We start from the raw sequence: 22216 nt of genomic DNA on the forward strand, positions 1-22216 counted from the left end.
TTTGGCATCTCCTCTTGTGATATGCTCTTATTGTACCACCAGCCTCACTTCAAGTTGAATTCTTATCTTGGATTTTGTCTAGTATTTTGTTAATTATTTTGTGTGTGGAGGGGGGCATATCCGTGGCATATGTAGGTTCCCAGGCTAGGAGTCAGATCAGAGCTGTAGCTGCTGGCCTACACCACAGCCACAGCAACGTGGGATCCAAGCTGCATCTGTGACCTACAGCACAGCTTATGGCAACTCCAGATCCTTAACCCACTGAGTGAGGTTAGGGATTGAACCTGTGTCCTCATGGATGCTAGTCAGATTCATTTCCACTGAGCCACAATAGGAACTCCTGTTTTGTTTTTTGTTTTTGTTTTGGTTTTGTTTTTTGGTTTTTTTTTTTTTGGTTTGGCCTTGCTTGGGGCATGTGGAAGTTCCCAGGCCAGGGACTGAACCTGCACTACGTGACAATGCCAGATCCTTACGTAACTGGCTGTGCCAAAAGAGAACTTCTCTTGTTTTTTTGTTGTTGTTGTTGTTGTTGTTTTTCTTTTTTTTTTTTTTTTTTTTTTTGGTCTTTTTGCTATTTCTTTGGGCCGCTCCCGTGGCATATGGAGGTTCCCAGGCTAGGGGTTGAACTGGAGCTGTAGCCACTGGCCTATGCCAGAGCCACAGCAACGTGGGATCCGAGCCGCATCTTCAACCTACACCACAGCTCACGGCAACGCTGGATCGTCAACCCACCGAGCAAGGGCAGGGACCGAACCCCCAACCTCATGGTTCCAGTCGGATTCATTAACCACTGCACCACGACTGGAACTCCTCTTGTTTGTTTTTTATAGTACAAGTTCAGTTATCATTTGTGACAGTATAGACTCATTGCAAAGTGGATTGTTAATCTTGCAGTACGGAAAAAATTATACTGTAGACTTCAAGAATATCAAGGCAGAGTTTTAAGAATCAGAGCTGCTAATGATTCTGACATACATTTCTTAGTATGAATTGATTGTTGGTTTCTTATTCTCCACATTCATATCTAGGCTTTGGTGTGATTGTTTTCCAAGGGTTTTATTGCAACTTCTTAAGTAGAAAGGCTCTTTAAAGTTAACTACTTTTGTCAAGTTCTCTACCCCATTACTTCCCAGCATGAGGAAAAAAGGAAAAAAATATTTGTTGGAATTTGATAACTTTTTCCTAGCAGCGGATTGAAAAGTTGCTTTTCGAAGAGCAGCTGGTATCAAAATATAGATTGTGAATCTGCTTGATATAGCAATCATAAAATAGGAACTTACAATTAGGAAATTCAAATAGAAAAGGTGAGTAGCACATCAATGTTGTTACTAAATTTTGTAAAAGTAAATCAATAGGAATGTCTTTAAATATATTTTGATATCATATGCCATAACAGATCCATTAAAATTTTGGCTAAGCCCTAGGACAGAAGCATGTAACAGTTGAATGTAGTTTGGGGACATCACATACCCTAGTCAAAACTGTGTGTGTGAGAGAGAGAGAGGGGAAGAGGGAGAGAGAATGTGTCCTATTACCTGTATGGGAATATTCACCCTTAGGTCGGCTGTGGCAAGCAAGATTTTCAGGGATATTTTCCACATTTAACTTCTTTATTTTAAATGTTATTTTTACAGTAACATAGTAAAATTATGTAAAATATAATGTGAAAAATTAGTAAGAACACACTAATCCCTCAACTAAGAAATCCTATCATTATGTGCTATATAGAGCCAAAATTAAGGAATGGAACTCTGGAAATAAATTATAAAAAGGAAAAATTTATATGGTCATTCAAAGATACAGAGTGTTAGTGAGTGTGGTTCTATTTAATGGATTTGAAGTTTAGGCATAAATCCATGTGGCCCAGAAGGTAGTATTTTAATTCCAACAGTAGAAATTTATACATCTTAGTTCTTGTCAGACTTTCTTACTGGGTGAGTGGATGGGTAGCCCAAGGTATGGGCTTGTCCTTTCAAGTGCTTGGTCTGATTGGGGAAGTAGCTGGGTTATTGCAGATACTATGACACAGAAAAACTTGGGCAGTGGGGGAAATGGAATTTACAAAAAGATTGTTGGAGTTTTCTTGTGGCACACCAGATGAAGGATCCCAAGTTGTCACTGCAGTGGCTTGGGTCACTGCCATGGCATGGGTTCAATTCCTGGCCTAGAAATTTCCACATGCTTCAGGTACAACCCCCCCCCAAAGGCTTTTTACCCAATAGACCAAAAAAAAAAATTTTTTTTTTTTTACAAAATAACAGTGATTGGGCAAATCCTGAGGATAAGAGAGTGGAAATACATAAGTTTTGGAGGTAAAATTTATCAAAGATTTCCTAAGGGAAGGATGTGTATAGGGAAGGAAACTTGCATAATGGGAACAAGCTGTTAAGTACAGGTTTGAGTGCCATGTCCTACTATTTAGTCATTTCACAGGTGTTTAACACCTGTTTGGTTACTTAATGGGTTTTACTTAGCAAAAGATACATATAATGTGAGAGGTGGGTTTCCAAGATTGATATTCTAGAGCACATCTTCACATGCTAGGTATGTTAAGTCCCTGCTACCTCAGATTGCATTAGATACCACAAATCCTAGGTCTTTCATCCTTTGTTTTCATTTAGTAGATAGCATAGCCCACCAGCTCTCAAGGTAATTCGTAGTTTACCAAAAGGCCAGGTCTGGCATACTGCCTTTAAAACTTTATTGGAACATAAAAGTTTTCTATGTGCCCATTTGTTGATGTATCATTGTTGGCTGTTTTCCTATTGGGATGGCAGAGTTTAGTGATTGTGACAAGCACTGAGGCCTACAAAACTTAAAATATTTCTGGCCCTTTACAGAAAAAGTCTATTGACCCCTGTGTTAAGCCCAAAAGATTTGTCTCTGTAACTGAAAGACCACAAGTAGACCAGAACTTAGACTTGATTCAGTGATGATTCTAGACAGATATTCTTTTTGATTCTCCTATCTGCCTCTCTTCTTTAGGTTGATTCAAAGAAGGCGGAAACTAGGTTCATCACAGCCAATAAAAGAGCTGCTCTTTCATCTCTCATGTTGAGTAGTTCACTACTCACTCCCAATGTGCATGGCTCCTCTGATCTCGACTCCCATCTACACTAAAGACTAAACCTTTAGCTGTGTGTCCCATTCCATTGGCTTTTGTAGGGCCTTCCCTCTTGATACCATAGGCTCAAAATCTGTTTTTGACCTCTAGGGAATTTTCTGTCTTAGCTTTGACCTTGACTACATTGTCACACTTTGGGGGACTTGTTATATATATAATCAGCTTTTCTCTATAAAGAGGATGCAAAGTCAAATTCAGTCAGTAGCTGAATGGCAACACTGACTCATAGTCTTGTAGATTCTCTTATGTCATAGGACATAAATGGGAAGGAATGAAATCCTGAAAAATTGAGGTAGGAACATATGGGCAAATTCTAACATAACGGAGGTCTCTGACCTCTAAATGTACTTGAGCCTCCTTTGCTATTAGAAGAAAGTCTTCCTCTCCTCTGAGATACTTTCCTTGCAGGGATCTAGAAGCCCAAGACTTGCCTCCACCACCTCTCATTTTTCTAGATCTATGACTCAGACTAGAGTCCTTGCAGGCCATGGAGAGAGTAGCAGGGAAGGGATGGGGACACACAAGATATAAAAGTGTGACCATGAGGAGACACTATACCTGCCAAAATAAGTACTTTTCTAATTTATATCAATAGGAATCTGAGAGATATATATGATTGTGGATTTTATGGGTATTAAGTCAGGTGGAATAATGTAGTGTTGGATTAGGCTGAGCTTGTTTGTATAGGTGCCCACCTATTCCAGACTGCGTGTTAGCTTGAGGACACGAGAATGCCTTCAGCAGTTTTCCGTCAAATAACTGAAGTCTGAACCCAAAGATAGCTTATGCTAAAGGAAAAAATACCAGAACTTTCTAAGTATTTGTAGCAGAGTTTCTCAATTTTGGCACAACTGATGTTTTGGACTGGATAGCTTTTTGTTGGTGGAAGAGGTCCTTTGCATTGTAGGATGTTTAGCAGCATCTCTGGTCTCTACCCTCTAGATGCCAGTAGCATATTTCCTTCCCTGTTAACCTAGTTGTAATAATCAAAAATATCTCAAGATACTGACTGCCACATCTTTCTTGAGATGGGGGTTGGGGGAGAATTTGTCCCTAACTGAGAACCACTGCTGTAGAAGAAAGTATACAAGGACATAGGAATGCCACACTGCTGGAGTGATTTACCAGGTAAGAGCTGTGTCCCACTCTGTGTCCTAGGAGGGCTCAGAGGACACTCCCTTTGCCAAAGAAATTGGTCTGTACAGCAGAAATTGGCACAACATTGTAAATCAACTATAACTTTTAAAAAGAAAACATGGGCTTGGAAAAAAAGAAGAAATAAACACATTGGTGAACAGAGCACTGGAAGAATGGAAAACAGTCTTGGGGAGGTTTTTTGTTAAGTTGTTATTTTGGCCAAAAATAGATTTATTAAGATAGGATGCTTGTGAGAGATGCAAGCGGGCAGTCAAGGAAGCTCTTGGGGAGGTTTGTAGTGACTTCTCTGCAGACCAGAAGTGAGAGAGAGAAATTATGACATCAAATGTGTTCCCTAAATTCATTAAGGAAGATAGTATCCTGGGGCATCATTGGTCAACTGGAGGCACTTTGTGGGCAGAGATAAAATGAGTGTGTTTTTCATAATGAACAGCAAAATCAAAGGGATTATTAGAATGCTTTCATACACAGGAATTTTTGCCTCTGCTTATTTTTTTTATTACTCAATGAATTTATTACATTTATACTTGTACAACGACCATCATAATCCAATTTTATATGATTTCCATCCCACAACCCCAGCGCTTGGATCTCACGTTGCTGTGGCTCTGGTGCAGTCCAGTGGCTACGGCTCTGATTAGACCCCTAGCCTGGGAATCTCCATATGCCACGGGAGCGGCCCTAGAAAAGGCAAAAAGACAACAAAAACAAAAAACCTGTAAACCATTAATCATCCTAGACTTGTTCAAAGTGACTTCCAGCCATATTTTATGGAGGTTGTGCATTAGGTAAGTGGGAATAACCAGAATATGGAGGACTCACTAGACATTAGAGCTCCTGGACACCCCAAATGGCATGTGGCCCACCAGTGAGTAGAGGGCTTTTAAATGACAAATGATGGTTGTCCATATGAGCTGGTCTGAATGGATCCCTGAACTAATCCTACGGTTATTTCCCAAGTTCCAGAATGCAAAGTTGCAGTAGAAATAACCAACAACTAGCAAAATTCCTTACGGTGCAAGGGCTATTTTGATAAGAAAGGACAATTGAACACAACAACTGCCTTGTAAGTACCAAAATAGAAAACCAAAAGCACTATTTTTTTTTCTTTCTTTCTTTTTAGGGCTGCACCTGTGGGATGTGCAAGTTCCCACGCTAGGGGTCAAACTGGAGCTATAGCTGCTGCCCTACACCACAGCCACAGCAATTCAGGATCTGAGCTGCATCTGCAACCTACACCACGGCTCATTGCCAACACTGGATCCCCGACCCACTGAGTAAGGCCAGGGATTTAACCCACATCCTCATGGATACTGGTTGGATTTGTTTCCACCACACCACAACAGGAACTCCCTGTTCATTTTCTATTTTATGAATCTATCATTTTCTTCCATTTACTTACTGTATTTTCTGTTATTTATTAAATTTCTGAGGAGTTCCTGATGTGGTGCAACAGATTAAGGATCTGGCATTGTAGCACCTGTGGTAGTAGGTCACAGCAGGAGCTCAGATTTGATCCCTGGCCTAGGAACTTCCATATTCCACAGGTGTGGCCAAAACAAAACAAAATTCCTGAGATGGAGGCTTTCAATTTCATGAAATTGAAATTGAAATTTTAGTATATGCTTTTAGAATTTCTTCCTGAGTATGCGTTAAAAATTCCCATTTTGATGGTGAATTGTTTTTCTCCTTGTGGTTCTGCCAATTTTGCTTTTTCAAGTTTGCTTTATATTATGTGAAGTTGTTATTCTTGAAATTTGAAATTTAGGAAGCGTTTCTTTGTAGATCTTAATGCTTTTTTCTTCAAGGACTACTTAATAATAATATTTTAAAATCAGAAATAATTTGAAACTAGGATGATGCTCCCTTCTCTAGAGAGGATTTACATTTTGTTTTGTTCTGTTTTATTAGATGCTTGAAGACGCTAACAAAAAAGTTTCATTCGAGGAGTTGCCTTTGTGGCTCATTGGCTTAAGGATCCAGCATTGCCATGAGCTGCGGTGTAGGCTGAAAACGTGGCTTGGATCCAGCACTGCTGTGGCTGTGGTGTATGCCCGCAGCTGCAGCTCAGATTCCACTCCTAGCATGGGAACTTCCATATGCTGCGGGAGTGGCCCTTAAAAAAACAAACAAAAAAGTTTCACTCATCCAATTTCAAGCACTAGATAATCTGGACTTCAGCTTCAGTCTCTACCAAAGACGATCCACTACCGTTTTATCTTTTATAAGGCAGCTCTTTGCGATCTCACCACGGACTCCTCCCTACCCCGACCTCCTCTCAAACCCCTTGAATGTAGATAAAGTGCTACTCCACTTTCAATAGAAGAATGGGAGGAGCCAACAAGGAAGACACCAGCAGCCCCAAAAAGTACAACTTGGCCGTCTTTAGCGCTAACATTGTAGGAATGAATCTGTACCCAGAAACTCACGGTACTCAGACGTAGTTCCGCTTCAGAGGGCGGGGCTGTGGCGGTCGTTTCTCTCGGGCATTCTGGGAAATGTAGTCTGGGGTAGTTACAGCCCAAGGCACTTCCGCTTCCGGATCTCCGTACTAGGGAATTCTGGGAAGGTGCCCAAGGGCTCTCTCTAGTCAAAAGGAGGTCCTTCCGTTGTAGGAGAGCCAGGATCTTCCTTTCGGGTGGATGTGTTGTCGATCCCCGGGACCCCCTCCAGGCTCGGAACTACCCAAGTCTGGGCGGGGAGCCAGCGAGGCCCTGGCCCTCGCCATCGGGAAGAGAAAGAAGAGAAGCCTTGGACTGTTGCAGAACATGGGGTTGCGAAAGTTTGCGTTCTCTTCCGCTGAGCCTCTCGCTCGGAGCACTTGGTGCCCGGGTCGAGTGTCGCCTAGTTTGAAAGTTTCCCGGCGCTCCAGCCGGCTTCCCTCACCTATCAGCCTATTCTGCCACCTCCTAGCGGAGTATAACGTAATGTGAGTTACTTAGTGTCTCTTGGCTTCACTACCCTCATCTCTATAAAAGTAGTGTCATTTAATGGTAGTTCTTTATCGTTTTATACAAATCAACGCATTAGATGACCGCTACAGCCTTATGAGGTAGGCTCCTTTTCCTTTTTTTTTTTTCCTTTCTTTCTTTTTGGCCATTTTGGCCGCCCTGTGGCATAAGGAGCACCAGGGTCAGGGATCACATCGGAGCTACAGATGCGACCTAAGCCGAAGCTGCGGCAACGACGGATCCCTAAGCCACAGTGCTGCGCCTGGGATCAAACCCGCGTCCCAGGGGATCCCAAAACGCCGCCGATCCCGTTGCGCTACAGAGGGAGCTCTCTTTTTCTTCTTCTTTAAAAAAAATAATTATTAAAAAATAATAAATAATAATTATTATTATATAAATTATATAATTATACATTATTAATATAAATATAAATAGAATAATAATTTTTTTAGCAGTTAAGAAATCAGAGGTATTGTTGGAGAAATAAAACATCCTACCAACGCAGAAAGTCCTCTCTACACAAAGTAGGAAAGAAAGCAGTCCTATTACTGAATAAGCATTTCCAGAGTACAGTATTGTAGATAATTTGTGGGAAGAAATTACAAAATAAGAAATTTAACCCTATTTATACGGTCAAACAATGATGAGCTTTTTATACTATTCTGTTTTTTTACCACTCAGTACATAACATTCTCAAGATTAAATGATATCTTGTCCTCCTGTAAGAGGACGTGACTGCCTCATTTGTTACAAATTCTCTGATGAGTTCATTCCTAAATTTGCTTGAAAATCTAGTCGTTGTTAATTGATTTTCTCCGAAGGAATAATGAAATTTATCTGTACTCCTCTGCTAGCAGATTTACGGCTCAGAAAGACACCTCCTTTAAACTCCCTTACATTCAAAAGGAACAAACCTCAGAACTTTTGAAGCACTCCTAGGTTGTAAACTTGGTAAGAGCCTTACTTAGCTTCTGACATGCATATCAAAAGATTAGAGAAAGGCGACCCAACCATTGGGTTTCTTATAGAATTGCTCTAAGAAAAAGGAAACAGGAAAAAAACAGAACTTTGTTCAAGGGAAATCCTTTTTTTTTTTTTTTAATTTGCTCTTAATGAGTTTATCTGATTTGCCCAAGACTTAACAGCTAGTTAGAGGCACAACTATCATTTGAACCAAGGAGTTGCAGCCTCATGTCTGTGGGTGTTTTTGTTTTGTTTTGTTTTGTTTTTTTGTCTTTTGTCTTTTTAGGGCCGCACCCACGGCATATGGAGTTTCCCAGGCCAGGGGTCTAATCAGAGCTGTTGCTTCTGGCCTATGCCAGAGCCACAGCAATGCCAGATCTGAGCTGTGTCTGTGACCTACACCACAGCTCATGGCAACGCCAGATCCTTAACCCACTGAGCGAGGCCATAGATCGAACCTGAAACCTCATGGTTCCTAGTCAGATTTGTTTCCACTGCACCACAACAGGGAACTCCAAGTTTGTGTTTTTAATCTCTATGCTGTACCTTTTTTTTTTTTTTTTAATTGTAGGAAATAGTCTTGTGTATAGTTTAAGGAAGTCTGTTTGCTATTAGGTTTGTGAGGTGGTTTGGGGCTTTGTAGTTTATATCCTCATTATAGGACTGTATGCCCGTATAGAGAGATTAGGAAATATATAAATATAAGAGAGAAAGAATTGGAGTTCTCTGGGGGCTCAGTGGGTTAAGGATCTGGCATTGTCACTGCTGTGGCTCTGGTTATGCTGTGGCATGGGTTTGATCACTGGACTGGGAATTTCTGCATGCTGCCAGTGTGGCAAAATAAGTAATAATAAAAATTACCATAACATCAGGATTTAGAGATAACCACTGTTAATGGTTTTAATGCATTTGCATCGGAGCTGTATTATACATGGTATTTCTTCCTTAAATTTTTATTAAGGCCCAAATATACACAGAGAAAATAGCATAATAAAACCTTCCCCCCACCCTCATCAGCCATCTGCAACCCTCGTGAATGTTTTGCCCATCTTGTATCCATTCCCCTTCTCACACAAAATGCTTTGGGGGAGATTGGGAGGAGGAAGAGCTAAAATCGTTTGTTTTGTCTTTTTTTTTAGGGCCACACCTGCGGCATATGGAAGTTCCCAGGCTAGGGGTGGAATCGGAGCTGTAGCTGCCAGCCTATGCCCCAGCCACAGCAAGGCAAGATCCAAGTCACGTCTGTGACCTACACCACAGCTTGAGGCAAGGCCAGATCCTTAACTGAATGCAGCCAGGGATCAAACCGTCTTCCTCATGCATACTAATCAGGCTCATTACCGATGAGCCACAACAAAAACTACTAAAATAGTTTAAACTGAAAACATCCCCAGTCATGGAGTCACCAGAATTTAAAATCCATTAGCGTAAATTGATATGTGGAGAGCAAAAGAAAGCAACTGTTAATAACTTCAGGATTTTCATAGGTGGCAACCAAGAAGATCAAGTATGTATAGAAGAAAGCTAAGGGACATAGAAACAGTGAGATTTGGAGAGCAATAATTATTTATTTATTTTGGTGGCTTAAAATATAAAGGCTCAATTCCTGCTCATGTTATAAAAGTATGGAACACTTCACAAATTTTTGTGTCATCCTTGCACAGGGGCCATGCTAATCTTCTCTGTATCATTCCAATTTTAGTATATGTGCTTCGAAAGCGAGCACTGGAGAGCAATAATTACGAATTTATTTATTTTTTCTTTTTCTTTCTTTTCTTTTTTTTTGGCTACACCAATGGCACACCGAAGTTTCTGGGCCAGGGATCAAACCCACACCACAGCAGTGACAACACCAGGGAACTCCTGGATTTGGTTTCTTTATTTGGAACTTGACTTGAAAGTCTTCTGTATCTTGGTTTCTGATGTGTCTCTTCTTTAGCTAATGTGCTCCTTTGTTGAGGGAGAATGTCCCGTTCTTTAGAGTGTGCTTAGCAACCAGTGGGAGACTGGCAGATGAAGTTCTTCAGTGTTTGTGGCTGGTGTAGCCACTCAACATCCTGAAACAGGGGCTTGCAGTTCAGTTAGATTTTATTCAGAATTCCTGAAATGGATTTAAGGAAACAATAAAGGGGAACAATAGAACCTTTAGTGATCCTTTTATCTCACTTTCATCGGTTGCAAAATTGACCAATTTTTTCATAGCATTCAAAAGTTGACATACAATTATTGATAATATTTTAGATCATTAAAATATTCTAAATAAGAATGACCACCCATAACAAGTTAGCAAATATTCTTCTCAAAGGATAAACACAGGATACATAAATTAGAGACAGTCAAAATGGATACTAGTTAGGTTCCTCACTGCTGAGCCACGACGGGAACTCCATTCTTTTTTTTTTTTTTTTGGTCTTTTTTTGTCTTTTTGACTTTTCTGGGGCCGCTCCCACGGCGTATGGAGGTTCCCAGGCTAGTGGTCCAATCGGAGCTGTAGCCACTGGCCCACATCAGACCCACAGCAACGCGGGATCGGAGCCGCGTCTGCGCCCTACACCACGGCTCACAGCAACGCTGGATCCTTAATGCATTGAGCAAGGCCAGGGATCGAACCCGAAACTTCATGGTTCCTAGTTGGATTCGTTAACCACTGAGCCGCGATGGGAACTCCTATTTTTTTTTTTGGTCTTCCATTCTTTTTGTATATAAAAAGTATCTAAAAATGCATTATCAAGGCTCTTATCCACCACCCCCCCCTTTTTTTTTTTTTCCTGGTAGGGTTTCTTACAGTCCTTTTAAGATTCTGACCCTTCAGGAGTTCCTGTGATGGCGCAGCAGAAACGAATCTGACTAGAAACCATGAGGTTGCAGGTTCAATCCCTGGCCTCGCTCTGTGGGTTAAGGATCTGACGTATCCATGAGCTGTGGTGTAGGCTGCAGACACGGCTCGGATCTGGCGTTGCTGTGGGGCTGGCGTAGGCTGGCAGCTACAGCACCGCTAGCCTGGGAACCTCCATATGCCGTGGGTGCGGCCCTAAAAAGACCAAAGATATAAAAAAATAAAGACAATGACTCTTCAAATACTTCCTATCAATGAGAAAGAACTAGGGCAGCTGGCATCAGAGAACTGCTTCAGGTCCTCCGAGTGAAGGTGTCTCTGAAAGTTGCTGGCTGAGAACTCCCTGGAGTTCATGTTGTTCCGTTTCCTTTAGAACCTCTAAGTGGGCGGGGAAGGCCCTTCCTTCCCTTGGAGTTCTGGGAAATGTATTCCCCCAACCCTGTCCCGACGCAAGGGTCTGCGGCCCTTGGTTCATGGGCCTTCTGGGAAGTGTAGTTCCGGGGAGCTCGGTAGTCAGACGCTCTTCCGGCCCGGGAAAAGGACGCAGCCACCATCTTTATGGTCCAGGAGGTGAGTCAACCCTGCTCTCCTACGACCCCTCTGAGCCTTTTCGGCCAGAGCGTGGGGACTAGTCGCTACCTAGTCGGCTGTCTTAGGATGGAGAAGTCGCGGCCCCCGGTGGAGGCTGAGAGGCGGCGGGCGGAAGTGTGGATTCCCTTTGCTTTCCTCCTCCGCTTACGACGCAGCGCTGCTACTTCTACCGGTATAATATCTGGCTAGTTGTTATCCGTGCCCACTGCTTTCCTCTATAAGATAGCGAGAGATGGTAACTGCTGGGTGGGGTTGTGATTAGAATTAAGTGAGATCTGTCAACAGCTTAGATCGCCGGTAGCGCTTAACGTGTTGGCTCTTGCTATTGATACAGTTAATTTTCCCACCAGCGCCGTTTTGACTGGACGCCCCAGTAGCAATGCCATGGCCCTTCTGTCATCCATCAGGAGGCCGAGCTCTTCCCGAGCTTTTACTGATCTCTTTTTAGGAAGCACTGAGTCACTCCGCGCTAGTGCTTGGGGATGTCCGCTGCAGTTCTTCCGGGAGACGGACGTAGTCGCGCTGTCCCACCGCATTGTATTCTTCGCCACTCCTGAGTTCGGAGAGGGGAAGGAGGCCCTTTTTGCCCTCTCTCACCGTAGCCCCAGGTAAATATTACTGAAAGCTCCTTCTTGTTCTGGCATCAGTTCTCAGTTAATCCGCAGGTTTCCTTCATTCAGTAAATTATTACTAAGAAAATGTTATTTGTTGAATAAACCTGAGACTGTTTAATCTGCTTGTTAATATGTATGTTTGGATTTCTCTCCCACTTACATACATTTTAAAGATACAAAAATAAAAATAAATGTTTTAAAGTATATATATGATATATAAATATTTCGTTAAAGTACTCTATATATACTTTAAAATATTCTGCTTATTCATTTTGAAAATCTTTAAAGTATTTTTATAATATATATTCAAATTCACTGTGCTATCCATTTTTTTTCCCTCCTTTATTGTCTTCACTTCAGTTTATTCCCTTTTATTTACCCTCAGCTGATTTGGAAATTATATGGTCTTGTATTCTGACTTTTAAAAATGGTATTTGTGGGAGTTCCCGTCGTGGCGCAGTGGTTAACGAATCCGACTAGGAACCATGAGGTTGCGGGTTCGGTCCCTGCCCTTGCTCAGTGGGTTAACGATCCGGCGTTGCCGTGAGCTGTGGTGTAGGTTGCAGACACGGCTCGGATCCTGCGTTGCTGTGGCTCTGGCGTAGGCCGGTGGCTACAGCTCCAATTCAACCCCTAGCCTGGGAACCTCCATATGCCGCAGGAGCGGCCCAAGAAATAGAAACAACAACAACAACAACAACAACAAAAAAGACAAAAAAAAAAAAAGTGGTATTTGTCTCAACAAATACTGAATTTAATCGGCATGTTCACTCATTCCCCCCCAAAAAAAGAGAGACTGAAAATATATTTGAAATTTGATGGTGCTCCCCCTTACCACCTTTTTTTTAATTGTAGGCTTTTTTTTTTTTTTTAAATAACCACACTCAAAATTTGTCATATTGTCCTTGGAAGTTTTTTTTTTTTTTTTTTTTTTAACAAAGATTGTACCAACATGCTTACATGTTTTTTTAGTTGTTGTGGTTGTTTTTCTCTTTTTGCCTTTTCTAGGGCCGCTCCCAGCAAATGGAGGTTCCCAGGCTAGGGGTCCAATTGGAGCTGTAGCTGCTGGCCTACACCAGAGCCACAGCAGCGCGGGATCTGAGCCGAGTCTGTGACCTACACCACAGCTCACGGCAACACAAGATCCTTAACCCACTGAGCGAGGCCAGGAATGGAACCCACAACCTCATGGTTCCTAGTTGGATTCATTAACCACTGAGCCACGATGGGAACGCCTGCTTACATGTTTTCTTACCATTGCTTCCTTCAGGGTTCATTTAGTCATAAATTTTCTTTGTTTCTTTTTTTTTTTTTTTTTTTCCAGCTGTAATGTCTTTGTCTTCTCTTATGTAAATAATCATTTAGATTAATCATCATAGATGTTAAGGTGACGATTTTTTTTCTTTGTTTTGGAGACATTCAGTTGTTTTTTATTTTTTATTTTTATTTTTTGCTTATTTAGGACCACACCTCGGCATATGGAAGTTCCAAGGCTAGGGGTGGAGTTGGAGCTGTAGCTGCCTAAGCCACAGCAACTCAGATCCGAGCTGCATCTATGACCTGCAGCACAGCTCTTGGCAATGCCAGATCCCCAACTGAGCGATGCCTAGGATTGAACCTGCATCCTCATGGATACTAGTTGGGTTCGTTTCTGCTGAGCCACAATGGGAACTCCTGTTTTCCTTGTTTCTTGATTTTTATTTTGTCTCTTTTTCTTTTGTCTGTGTGTGTGTTTTCATCTCCATGCACATAGGATAAAAGCTTTCTACCAATAAGCCTTTTCTGGCTTCACTGAAATAAATCGACTTAAGTGATACTTTTTGGAAAACTAATATGAGTGTGGGTAAAATGTTATTAGCTGGGCAACAAATTGTTAAGAAATTTTAAGTCAGAATTAGAGCTTTCAGAAAATGAAAGTGACTTTAATAGGTGAGCAATTATATATGAAGTCCAGATGCCTTTCAGGTCTCTTTGGTTGTTGTTTTGGCCACATGTGGAAGACCCCAGGCCAGGGATTGAACCTTCACTACAAAAGTGACCGTACTGAGTCCTTAACACGAGGCTACCAGGGAACTCCTTTTTGTTGTTGTTATAAAAGACGTTTGCAAATACAGTTTAGGATGCAAAGAATTATCTGCCTTTTTGCAGGTGTAAGAAAAAGGGACTCTTGGATTTTTAGAATTTTCCATGTACTCATTGAATACTTGGGCTGACCCTCTGGGGGGGGTATGATTTATGATTCTCTTCTTACCCTATTGTTCAGATGACTGAAGCCGGGCACAGAGAGGGGTTTGTAATACCCTCGATGTTACAGGGATGGGTAATTTCATTTCTAGGATTTGGTACTTGACTCCAGAGCCCATTTTTTTTTTTTTTTTTTTTTTTTTTTGTCTTGTCTTTTCTAGGCCCGCTCCCATGGCATATGGAGCTTCCCAGGCTAGGGGTCGAATCGGAGCTATAGCCGCCAGCCTACACCAGAGCCACAGCAATGCCAGATCTGAGCCTCATCTGCCACCTACACCACATCTCGCGGCAACACTGGATTCTTAACCCACTGAGTGAGGCCAGGGATCGAACCCGAAACCTCATGGTTCCTAGTCGGATTCGTTAACCACTGAGCCACGGCGGGAACACCCCACATTTTTTTTTAAACCCACATGTCATTACATTGCCTCTCAGTTCCTTTTTTTTTTTTTTAATTCTAAGAAATTTAAACTTGGCTTGAATTCTCTTGCAAAGTACCACAGGGTATCATTCATCTCATACAACCAATTCTCTTAAAATCCCCTTTCATTACATACTTTTCCTCTGTAGCTCAACGATTGTCCCATTCCCCACCCCCCATTCTCTTTTCCCTCTCTCAGTTCTTCCTCAACCAGGACCAGCCCATCTCCCCCTTTAACCTTTATTGTAAGGATACTGAGTTTGGTTGTGCAGGTTGTTTACTGTCCAAGCTGACGTATCTGTCGACAGCTGTAGTCTAGGCCAAGCTCTGCTTTCCATGCTGTATGTGGCTGCAGAGACCCACATGGGCTCATGGCAGCCCTGGCCTGCAGCTCATGGCTTCCTTGTCCCTCCCCAGTTATGCCTTCTCAGGACTCTGACCTTCTCCAGAAGGAATGGGAGAAAATGACCAAATTTCAGGTAAGTAAGGCATAACTCTCTGTCTCTTAATTGCTTTATGCGGGGAAGCGGGGGAAGGGGTGCTTACGGCATATGGAAGTTCCCGGGCCGGGGCCACATCAGAACTGTAGCTACCAGCCTATGTCACAGCCAAGTAATGGCAGATCCTTAACCCACTGAGCAAGGCCTGGGAGCAAACCCACATCCGCATGGATACTGTTCGGGTTCATAACCTGCTGAGCCACAAGAGGAAGTTCCCTAAGTTGGGATTTTATTTCTCAAATAGGCACATCTTTTTTCTCTTCGTTGGAAAGGTTAATGGAACACAACACATCTTGGGTGCATGTTGTGTACCAGACTTGGTGTGTGAGTGTTTTACCATCTTTGTGATTTCACAAAGCAATCTTTAAAAAAATTGTAGAGGAGTTCCCATGGTGGCACAGCAGTAACAAACCCGACTAGTATTCAAGAGGATGCAGGTTCGATCCCTGTTCTTGCTCAGTGGGTTAAGGATCCAGTGTTGCCATAAGGTGTGGTGTAGATCAAAGATGCAGCTCGGATCTGGTGTTGCTGTGGCCATGCTGACGTTGCTCTGATTCGACCCCTAGCCTGGGAACTTCTACCTGCTGAGGGTGCAGCCCTAAAAAGACAAAAAAAAAAAAAAGGATACTCCTGGTAGCTCAGCAGGTTAAGATCCAGCATTGTTGCTGCTATGGCTTGGGTTCCTGCAGTGACACAGGTTCTATCCCTGGCCTGGGGGAAAAAAAAATGCTCAGGCATGGCCAAAAAAAAAATGAATAGGAATGTCACAAAAAAAGGGAAGTAAGTTTACGAAGTCAATAATGATCATCAATAACTAAATGTGGAGAGTTGCCTGGTGGCACAGTAGGTTAAGGTTCTGGGATTGTCACTGCTGTGGCTCAAGTCACTACTGTGTGTCCAGGAACTTCCACATGCCGTGGGCACAGCCAAAAAAAAACTTTAAAAAACCCTAAAACTAAATGTGTGCAAATATGAATAAAAGCTTTCTGTTTATTCTGCTTAGATTGTTGAAGAATTTTTTGTTTGCCTTTTTAAGTTTTATTGAAGTATAGTTGATTTACAACATTGTGATAATTTCTACTGTAAAACAAAGTGATTCAGTGGTATATATACACATACCCATTCTATTTCAGATTCTTTTCTCACATAGGTTATCACAGAATTTTGGGTAGAGTTCTCTGTGCTATACAACAGGTCCCTGTTGGCCAAACATTCCATATACCTCAGTGTGAATATGCCAGTCCCAAACCCCCAATCTGTCTCTCCCACCCTGAAGTTTTTTTGTTTGTTTGTTTCTTTTTTTTTGTCTGTGCCTGTGGCATGCAGAAGTTTCTGGGCCAGGGATCAAACCATAGCCACAGCAGTGATGATGCCAGATCCTTAACCTGCTGTGACACCAGAGAACTCCAGAGATTAGGAATTGTGTCCTATTTGGCCAGTCTAGAGATTCAAGAACATCTGTACCCTCTCACATGAAAGGTGAACTGGAAAAACCTTTTGAGAGGGCAATCTGCCTTTCAGAAATTTTACAGTGCATGCTTTATGACTTTGCAATTGCTGTAACTTGGCTAAGCTCTCTGTAAAAGGATCTTTGCAGCTTTGATTATAAGCGAAAATCTGTAGCTAATTGTGCTTTATTTGGATTGATTAACACTAAACATCAATCCTAGGGAATACTGTACTAGGGTAGTCACAGTTGGAGTGAAAGAGATTCTGATGACACTACTTGTTCCCATTCCCGAGCACTTGTCATGAGCCAGGAGCCCTTGTGAGTGGTTTACAGACATTCACTCATCTAATCCTTTTGCGCTCTTTTGTGACACCATTATACAGAAGAGGAGATTGAGATAATGAGAGGTGAAGGAATCTGGCCAAGGGCCTGTAATTAAAACCTTGAAATTTGAACTCGGCCTGTGCCTTCACCGTCTCCACGCGCATGCGGCAGTGGGTGGACAAGGCTCTGCCTTAAAAGTGCAGAGGAGGAGCTATGTGCCTGTCCTGTAGCAATGCTGAAAGCCTGTAAACTTAGCAAACAATAAACAGTGACGCAGTGGGGAGGCAGGGAGGCAACGTCACTGTCACTGAGAGGGACAATGGTTGGGACTGAAAACTCCTGGGAGTCTCTCCAAATTGATAACCGATTTTGGGGTAATTTTTATCCTTCTCGATGCTGCCCTTCTTCCAGTGGAGGTTGTCAGATTTAGGTTACTGTGTGTGGTGTTGTAGGAGGCAGTGACCTTCAAGGACGTGGCCGTGACCTTCACCGAGGAGGAGCTGGGGCTGCTGGACTCCACCCAGAGGAAGCTGTACCGGGACGTAATGCTGGAGAACTTCCGGAACCTGCTCTCAGTAGGTGAGGACGGGTGCCCTCTGACCTGAACCTCAACCCCGTCCCCCCCCACCCCCAAGAGTCCCTGGTGCTCTGTTGTTGAAAGCTTTGAATCTTTTCAAATGGTTCCCTGACCCTTGGAGCTGCAAGTTTTTCTAATCCGCAGGTTTTTCTTGTCCCTCCCTGCTAAGGCAGAATTCTCTCCAGGGGTGATTTTGCCTCCTTGGGGACATTTGGCAATGTCTGGAGACACTTTGGATGGTCACAGCTGGGGGAGGGGTGCTCCTGGCAGCTAGTGGCTGGTGATGGTTTAAACCTCTTACTGTGCACAGGACAACCCCACCACACGGAATTAGCCAGTCCAAAAGATCAGTAATCCCTCAGGTGAGAAATCCAGTTTTGTTTGTTTTGGCCATGCTCTTAACATGTGGAAGTTCCCCAGGCAGGGATGGAACCCACACCACAGCTATGACCAGCGCCACAGCAGTGACAGTGCCAGATCTTTAACCCACTGAGCCACTATGGAACTTCAGGAAAGCTAGTTTTAAATGAGCTGTAAATGGGCAGCTTAGCTTCTCTGCTTTGTCTTTCAAATACTATGGTGCGTCGTGGAGACAACTTAGTTCATTGTACTAGCATTTCTTTTTTTCCCAGTGAAATAGAATAAAATAGAACAAGGACAGAAACCATCAGCATCTCTTATCAAGTCCTCCTCACATTTCAGCACAAACGTCATTTGCAGTAAGCGGTGTAGGAAATATGATGTAAACAGACATTGGCTAAATCTAATTTTATCTATGTATGTAGACACAAATTAGGTTGCCACCTAAATCAATTAATTAATTAGTCTTTTTAGGGCTGTACCCAGGGCATGTGGAAGTTTCCAGGCCAGGGGTCAAATTGGAGCTGTTGCTGCAGGCCTACGCCATAGCCCTAGCATTGCTGGATCCTTAACCCACTGAGTGGGGCCAGGGATCGAACCTGTGTCCTCAGGGATTACCAGTCAGGTTCGTTACCACTGAGCCACAATGGGAACTCCAAAATCCTTATATTTCTGAATAAAGCATTTACTCGTCCTCACTTCTGAATGTGGCTTTTTCTTGCAGGCAGCAAGAATCCAAATGAAATGGAGACTCTTCGAAAAGTTGCATTAAAATACCTTTCACATGAAGAGCTGTCCTGCTGGCAAATCTGGAAACAGGTTGCGGGTGACCTAACCCGGCGACTTCAGAGGAAGAGTTCCCAGTTACCGCAAGGTGGCTCCCTCCATGTTTTTGAAAATGAGCCCCACATAATGAATCATAAAGGCGATAACTCCAGTTACCTTGAAGATCAAGAGTTTTTGATTTTGAGAACCCAGGATTCTCATGGGAAAACATATCTGAGTGAGTCACAGAGTCAGAGTGGAGGGAAACATAACCTCCGTACATGTGCAGCCTCTGTGAAGAAATCACCACTCAATGATGGTGTTAGAACTGACACAGAACAGAAACCCGCCAAAGGAGAGAAACTGCATCCATGTGGTGACTGTGGGAAGGGCTTCAGCTACAGCCCTGTGCTTCCAGTGCCTCAGAGGGTTTACACAGGAGAGGAAGGCTGCCCTCTGCAAGCTCGGCAGAAAGTTCCCCTGGGAGAGAAAGTCAATACATGTCCCGAATCTGGTGATTGTCTCAGGAACAACTCCTTTCAGTCTCATCCCACGGGAGAGAAGTCCTTTCGGTGTGACAGTTGTGGCAAGGGGTTCAGCAGCAGCACGGGGCTCATCATCCACTACAGGACGCACACGGGAGAGAAGCCTTACAAATGCGAGGAGTGTGGCAAATGCTTTAGTCAGAGTTCAAATTTTCAGTGCCACCAGAGAGTCCACACTGAAGAAAAACCCTACAGGTGCGAGGAGTGTGGGAAGGGCTTCGGGTGGAGCGTTAACCTCCGTGTTCATCAGCGGGTCCACAGGGGAGAGAAACCCTACAGGTGTGAGGCATGCGGGAAGGGCTTCACGCAGGCCGCGCATTATCACATCCACCAGAGGGTCCACACGGGGGAGAAGCCCTACAAGTGCGATGTCTGCGGCAAGGGCTTCAGTCACAATTCCCCCTTGATATGCCACCGGAGAGTCCACACTGGCGAGAAGCCGTACAGGTGTGAGGCGTGTGGGAAAGGCTTCACCCGTAATACGGACCTTCACATCCATTTCCGAGTCCACACCGGGGAGAAACCCTACAAGTGCAAAGAGTGTGGGAAGGGCTTCAGTCAGGCTTCAAATCTGCAGGTCCACCAGAACGTCCACACTGGGGAGAAACGGTTCAAGTGTGAGACGTGTGGGAAGGGCTTCAGCCAGTCATCCAAGCTTCAGACCCACCAGAGAGTCCACACTGGGGAGAAGCCCTACAGATGTGATGTGTGCGGTAAGGACTTCAGTTACAGTTCAAACCTTAAGCTGCACCAGGTCATTCACACCGGAGAGAAGCCGTATAAGTGTGAGGAGTGTGGGAAGGGCTTCAGTTGGAGGTCAAATCTTCACGCGCATCAGAGAGTCCACTCAGGCGAGAAACCCTACAAATGTGAGGAGTGTGACAAGAGCTTCAGTCAGGCCATAGACTTCCGTGTGCATCAGAGAGTCCACACTGGGGAGAAGCCCTACACGTGTAGCATCTGTGGGAAGGGCTTCAGTCAGTCCTCTGGTCTCCAGTCCCACCAGCGGGTCCACACTGGGGAGAAGCCGTATAAATGTGATGTGTGCGGAAAGGGCTTCAGGTACAGTTCGCAGTTCATATACCACCAGCGAGGCCACACTGGCGAAAAGCCTTACAAATGCGAGGAGTGTGGGAAAGGCTTCGGGAGGAGCTTGAATCTTCGCCATCACCAGAGGGTCCACACAGGAGAGAAACCCCATAAGTGTGAGGAGTGTGGTAAGGCCTTCAGTCTCCCCTCAAACCTTCGCGTCCATCTGAGTGTCCACACGAGGGAGAAACTGTTTAAATGCGAGGAGTGCGGGAAGGGCTTCAGTCAGAGTTCACGGCTTCAGGCCCACCGGAGGGTCCACACGGGAGAAAAACCATACAAGTGTGCCGTCTGTGGTAAGGACTTCACTCACCGTTCCCGGCTCACATACCACCAGAAAGTCCACGCTGGCAAGAATCTTTGAAAAGGAGAAGTGTGTTAATGGCTTTAGTCAGGAGACACACCTTCAGGTTTTTGCAGCGACCACACAGGTGATGAACCATGAAGTATCGAGAGTGGAGAGGGCTTCCTTCAGATGGACTCTTTCTAACAAATCCATTAAAATGATGCCATAGCCATAGGGGAGGAATCGGTTGTAACCCTCTTGGTAAGATCCACTTGATATAAAGGATCTTTCAAAGTGAATATATGCCTAACACTAATATGTGAAAAGGATATTTGCCATAGACTATTGAGTTCTGGGGGGGAGGTCAAAGAGTTCGGGATTATTTTTCCTTCGGCTTCCATTTTATACTTATTTACAGGGACCCATTTTTACCAAAGCTGTCAAACTTATGAAAAATGAAATGAATAAAATTACTGATGATTTCCTGTAGCCAAGAATTTGTAATATGGTCGTTTTATTTCATATGACATATTGGATTAAAACTAAGGAATCGATCCCCAGAGAGGAACCTTTGATCTTGGAAGTAAATACTATCTGCTGCAAATGTATATAAAAGAGTGTTCATTGCATCCTTGTTTATAATAGCAAACAAATAATCAGGTGGGTTACCAAAGTCTTTTATGATTTGTTGATCCAGTGGAACTCTGTGCAAACATCATATAGGAGAGGGTAAACCTGTCATTATGGGTGGTGGAAGAGGTCCCGAATACGGTAACCTGGAGAAAACATAGCACGTGATTTTTCTGTGATCTCATTTAAAAAAAAAAAAAAAAGTAGGTTTTATTTCTACCTATCTCTAAATGAGGGGATTTTGCGTCATATACATTTTTATATTTCTTTAAATGTATTGTTTTGAAATAATGTGCCACTTTTCAGAAGTTTTCTTGGGGTGCAGTGAGCTAAAGATCTGGCTTTGTCACTGCAGTGGCTCAGGTTGCTGCTGTGTGCGGGTTCCATCCCTGGCCCGGGAACTTCCATATGCTGTGGGCATGGCCAAAAATTGTAATAACTCTGTCTGCTAGTACCGAACTCCTAAGTTACCCCTCCCCTATTCCTTTTCTTCTTTGGTAGCCATAAATATGTTTTCTGTGTCAGTGAGTCTGTTTCTTTTTAGGGGGGAGAGGGAGGGCTTGGGTTTTTTTTTTTTTTTTTTTTGTCTTTTGTCCTTTTGCCTTATCTACAGCCGCACTTGCGGATATGGAGGTTCCCAGGCTAGGGGTCGAAGCAGAGCTGTAGCCGCCAGCCTACGCCAGAGCCACAGCAACACGGGATCCGAGCCGCATCTGCAACCTACATACACCGCAGCTCATGGCAATGCAGGATCCTTAACCCACTGAGTGAGGCAAGGGATCGAACCC

At 43.5% G+C, this 22216-nt stretch overlaps 1 protein-coding gene and 1 non-coding gene across 8 annotated transcripts; one reads left to right on the plus strand and one right to left on the minus strand.

Annotated features, from left to right (window-relative positions):
- Window positions 1-9815: 9815 nt before the first annotated feature.
- Window positions 9816-9922, minus strand: LOC146402383 (U6 spliceosomal RNA). The gene has a single exon (XR_014808714.1). It is a non-coding gene; the product is annotated as a U6 spliceosomal RNA (small nuclear RNA).
- A 1644-nt stretch (window positions 9923-11566) lies between these two features.
- ZNF227 (zinc finger protein 227) lies at window positions 11567-21292 on the plus strand. Of its 7 annotated transcripts, none has more exons than XM_084961016.1 (5): window positions 11567-11795; window positions 12072-12231; window positions 15320-15381; window positions 17588-17755; window positions 18838-21292. In XM_084961016.1, the coding sequence occupies exons 4-5, from the start codon at window positions 17722-17724 to the stop codon at window positions 20874-20876; spliced, it is 2073 nt and encodes a 690-aa protein (XP_084817142.1). In that variant the 5' UTR covers window positions 11567-11795; window positions 12072-12231; window positions 15320-15381; window positions 17588-17721; the 3' UTR covers window positions 20877-21292. The 7 variants fall into 7 exon arrangements, with proteins under 7 accessions (XP_084817142.1, XP_013844112.1, XP_013844113.1 ...); XM_013988658.2 differs by having other exon boundaries at window positions 17629-17755; XM_013988659.3 differs by having other exon boundaries at window positions 11567-11602.
- Window positions 21293-22216: the final 924 nt, after the last annotated feature.

The sequence above is a fragment of the Sus scrofa genome, chromosome 6 (genome assembly GCF_054392235.1).
Source record: "Sus scrofa isolate SSC_HxYL_T2T_F1_AM1 chromosome 6, Sscrofa_HxYL_maternal_Yorkshire_Landrace_v2.0, whole genome shotgun sequence".
In the NCBI taxonomy this organism is placed as follows: Eukaryota; Metazoa; Chordata; class Mammalia; order Artiodactyla; family Suidae; genus Sus; species Sus scrofa.

Coding starts and splice junctions, on each gene's coding strand:
- ZNF227 (XM_084961015.1), top strand. CDS start 15,274: ATGGCAGCCCTGGCCTGCAGCTCATGGCTTCCTTGTCCCTCCCCAGTT. Junction 15,382..17,628: donor AGAAAATGACCAAATTTCAG/GTAAGTAAGGCA, acceptor GTGGTGTTGTAG/GAGGCAGTGACCTTCAAGGA. Junction 17,756..18,837: donor CCGGAACCTGCTCTCAGTAG/GTGAGGACGGGT, acceptor TTTTTCTTGCAG/GCAGCAAGAATCCAAATGAA.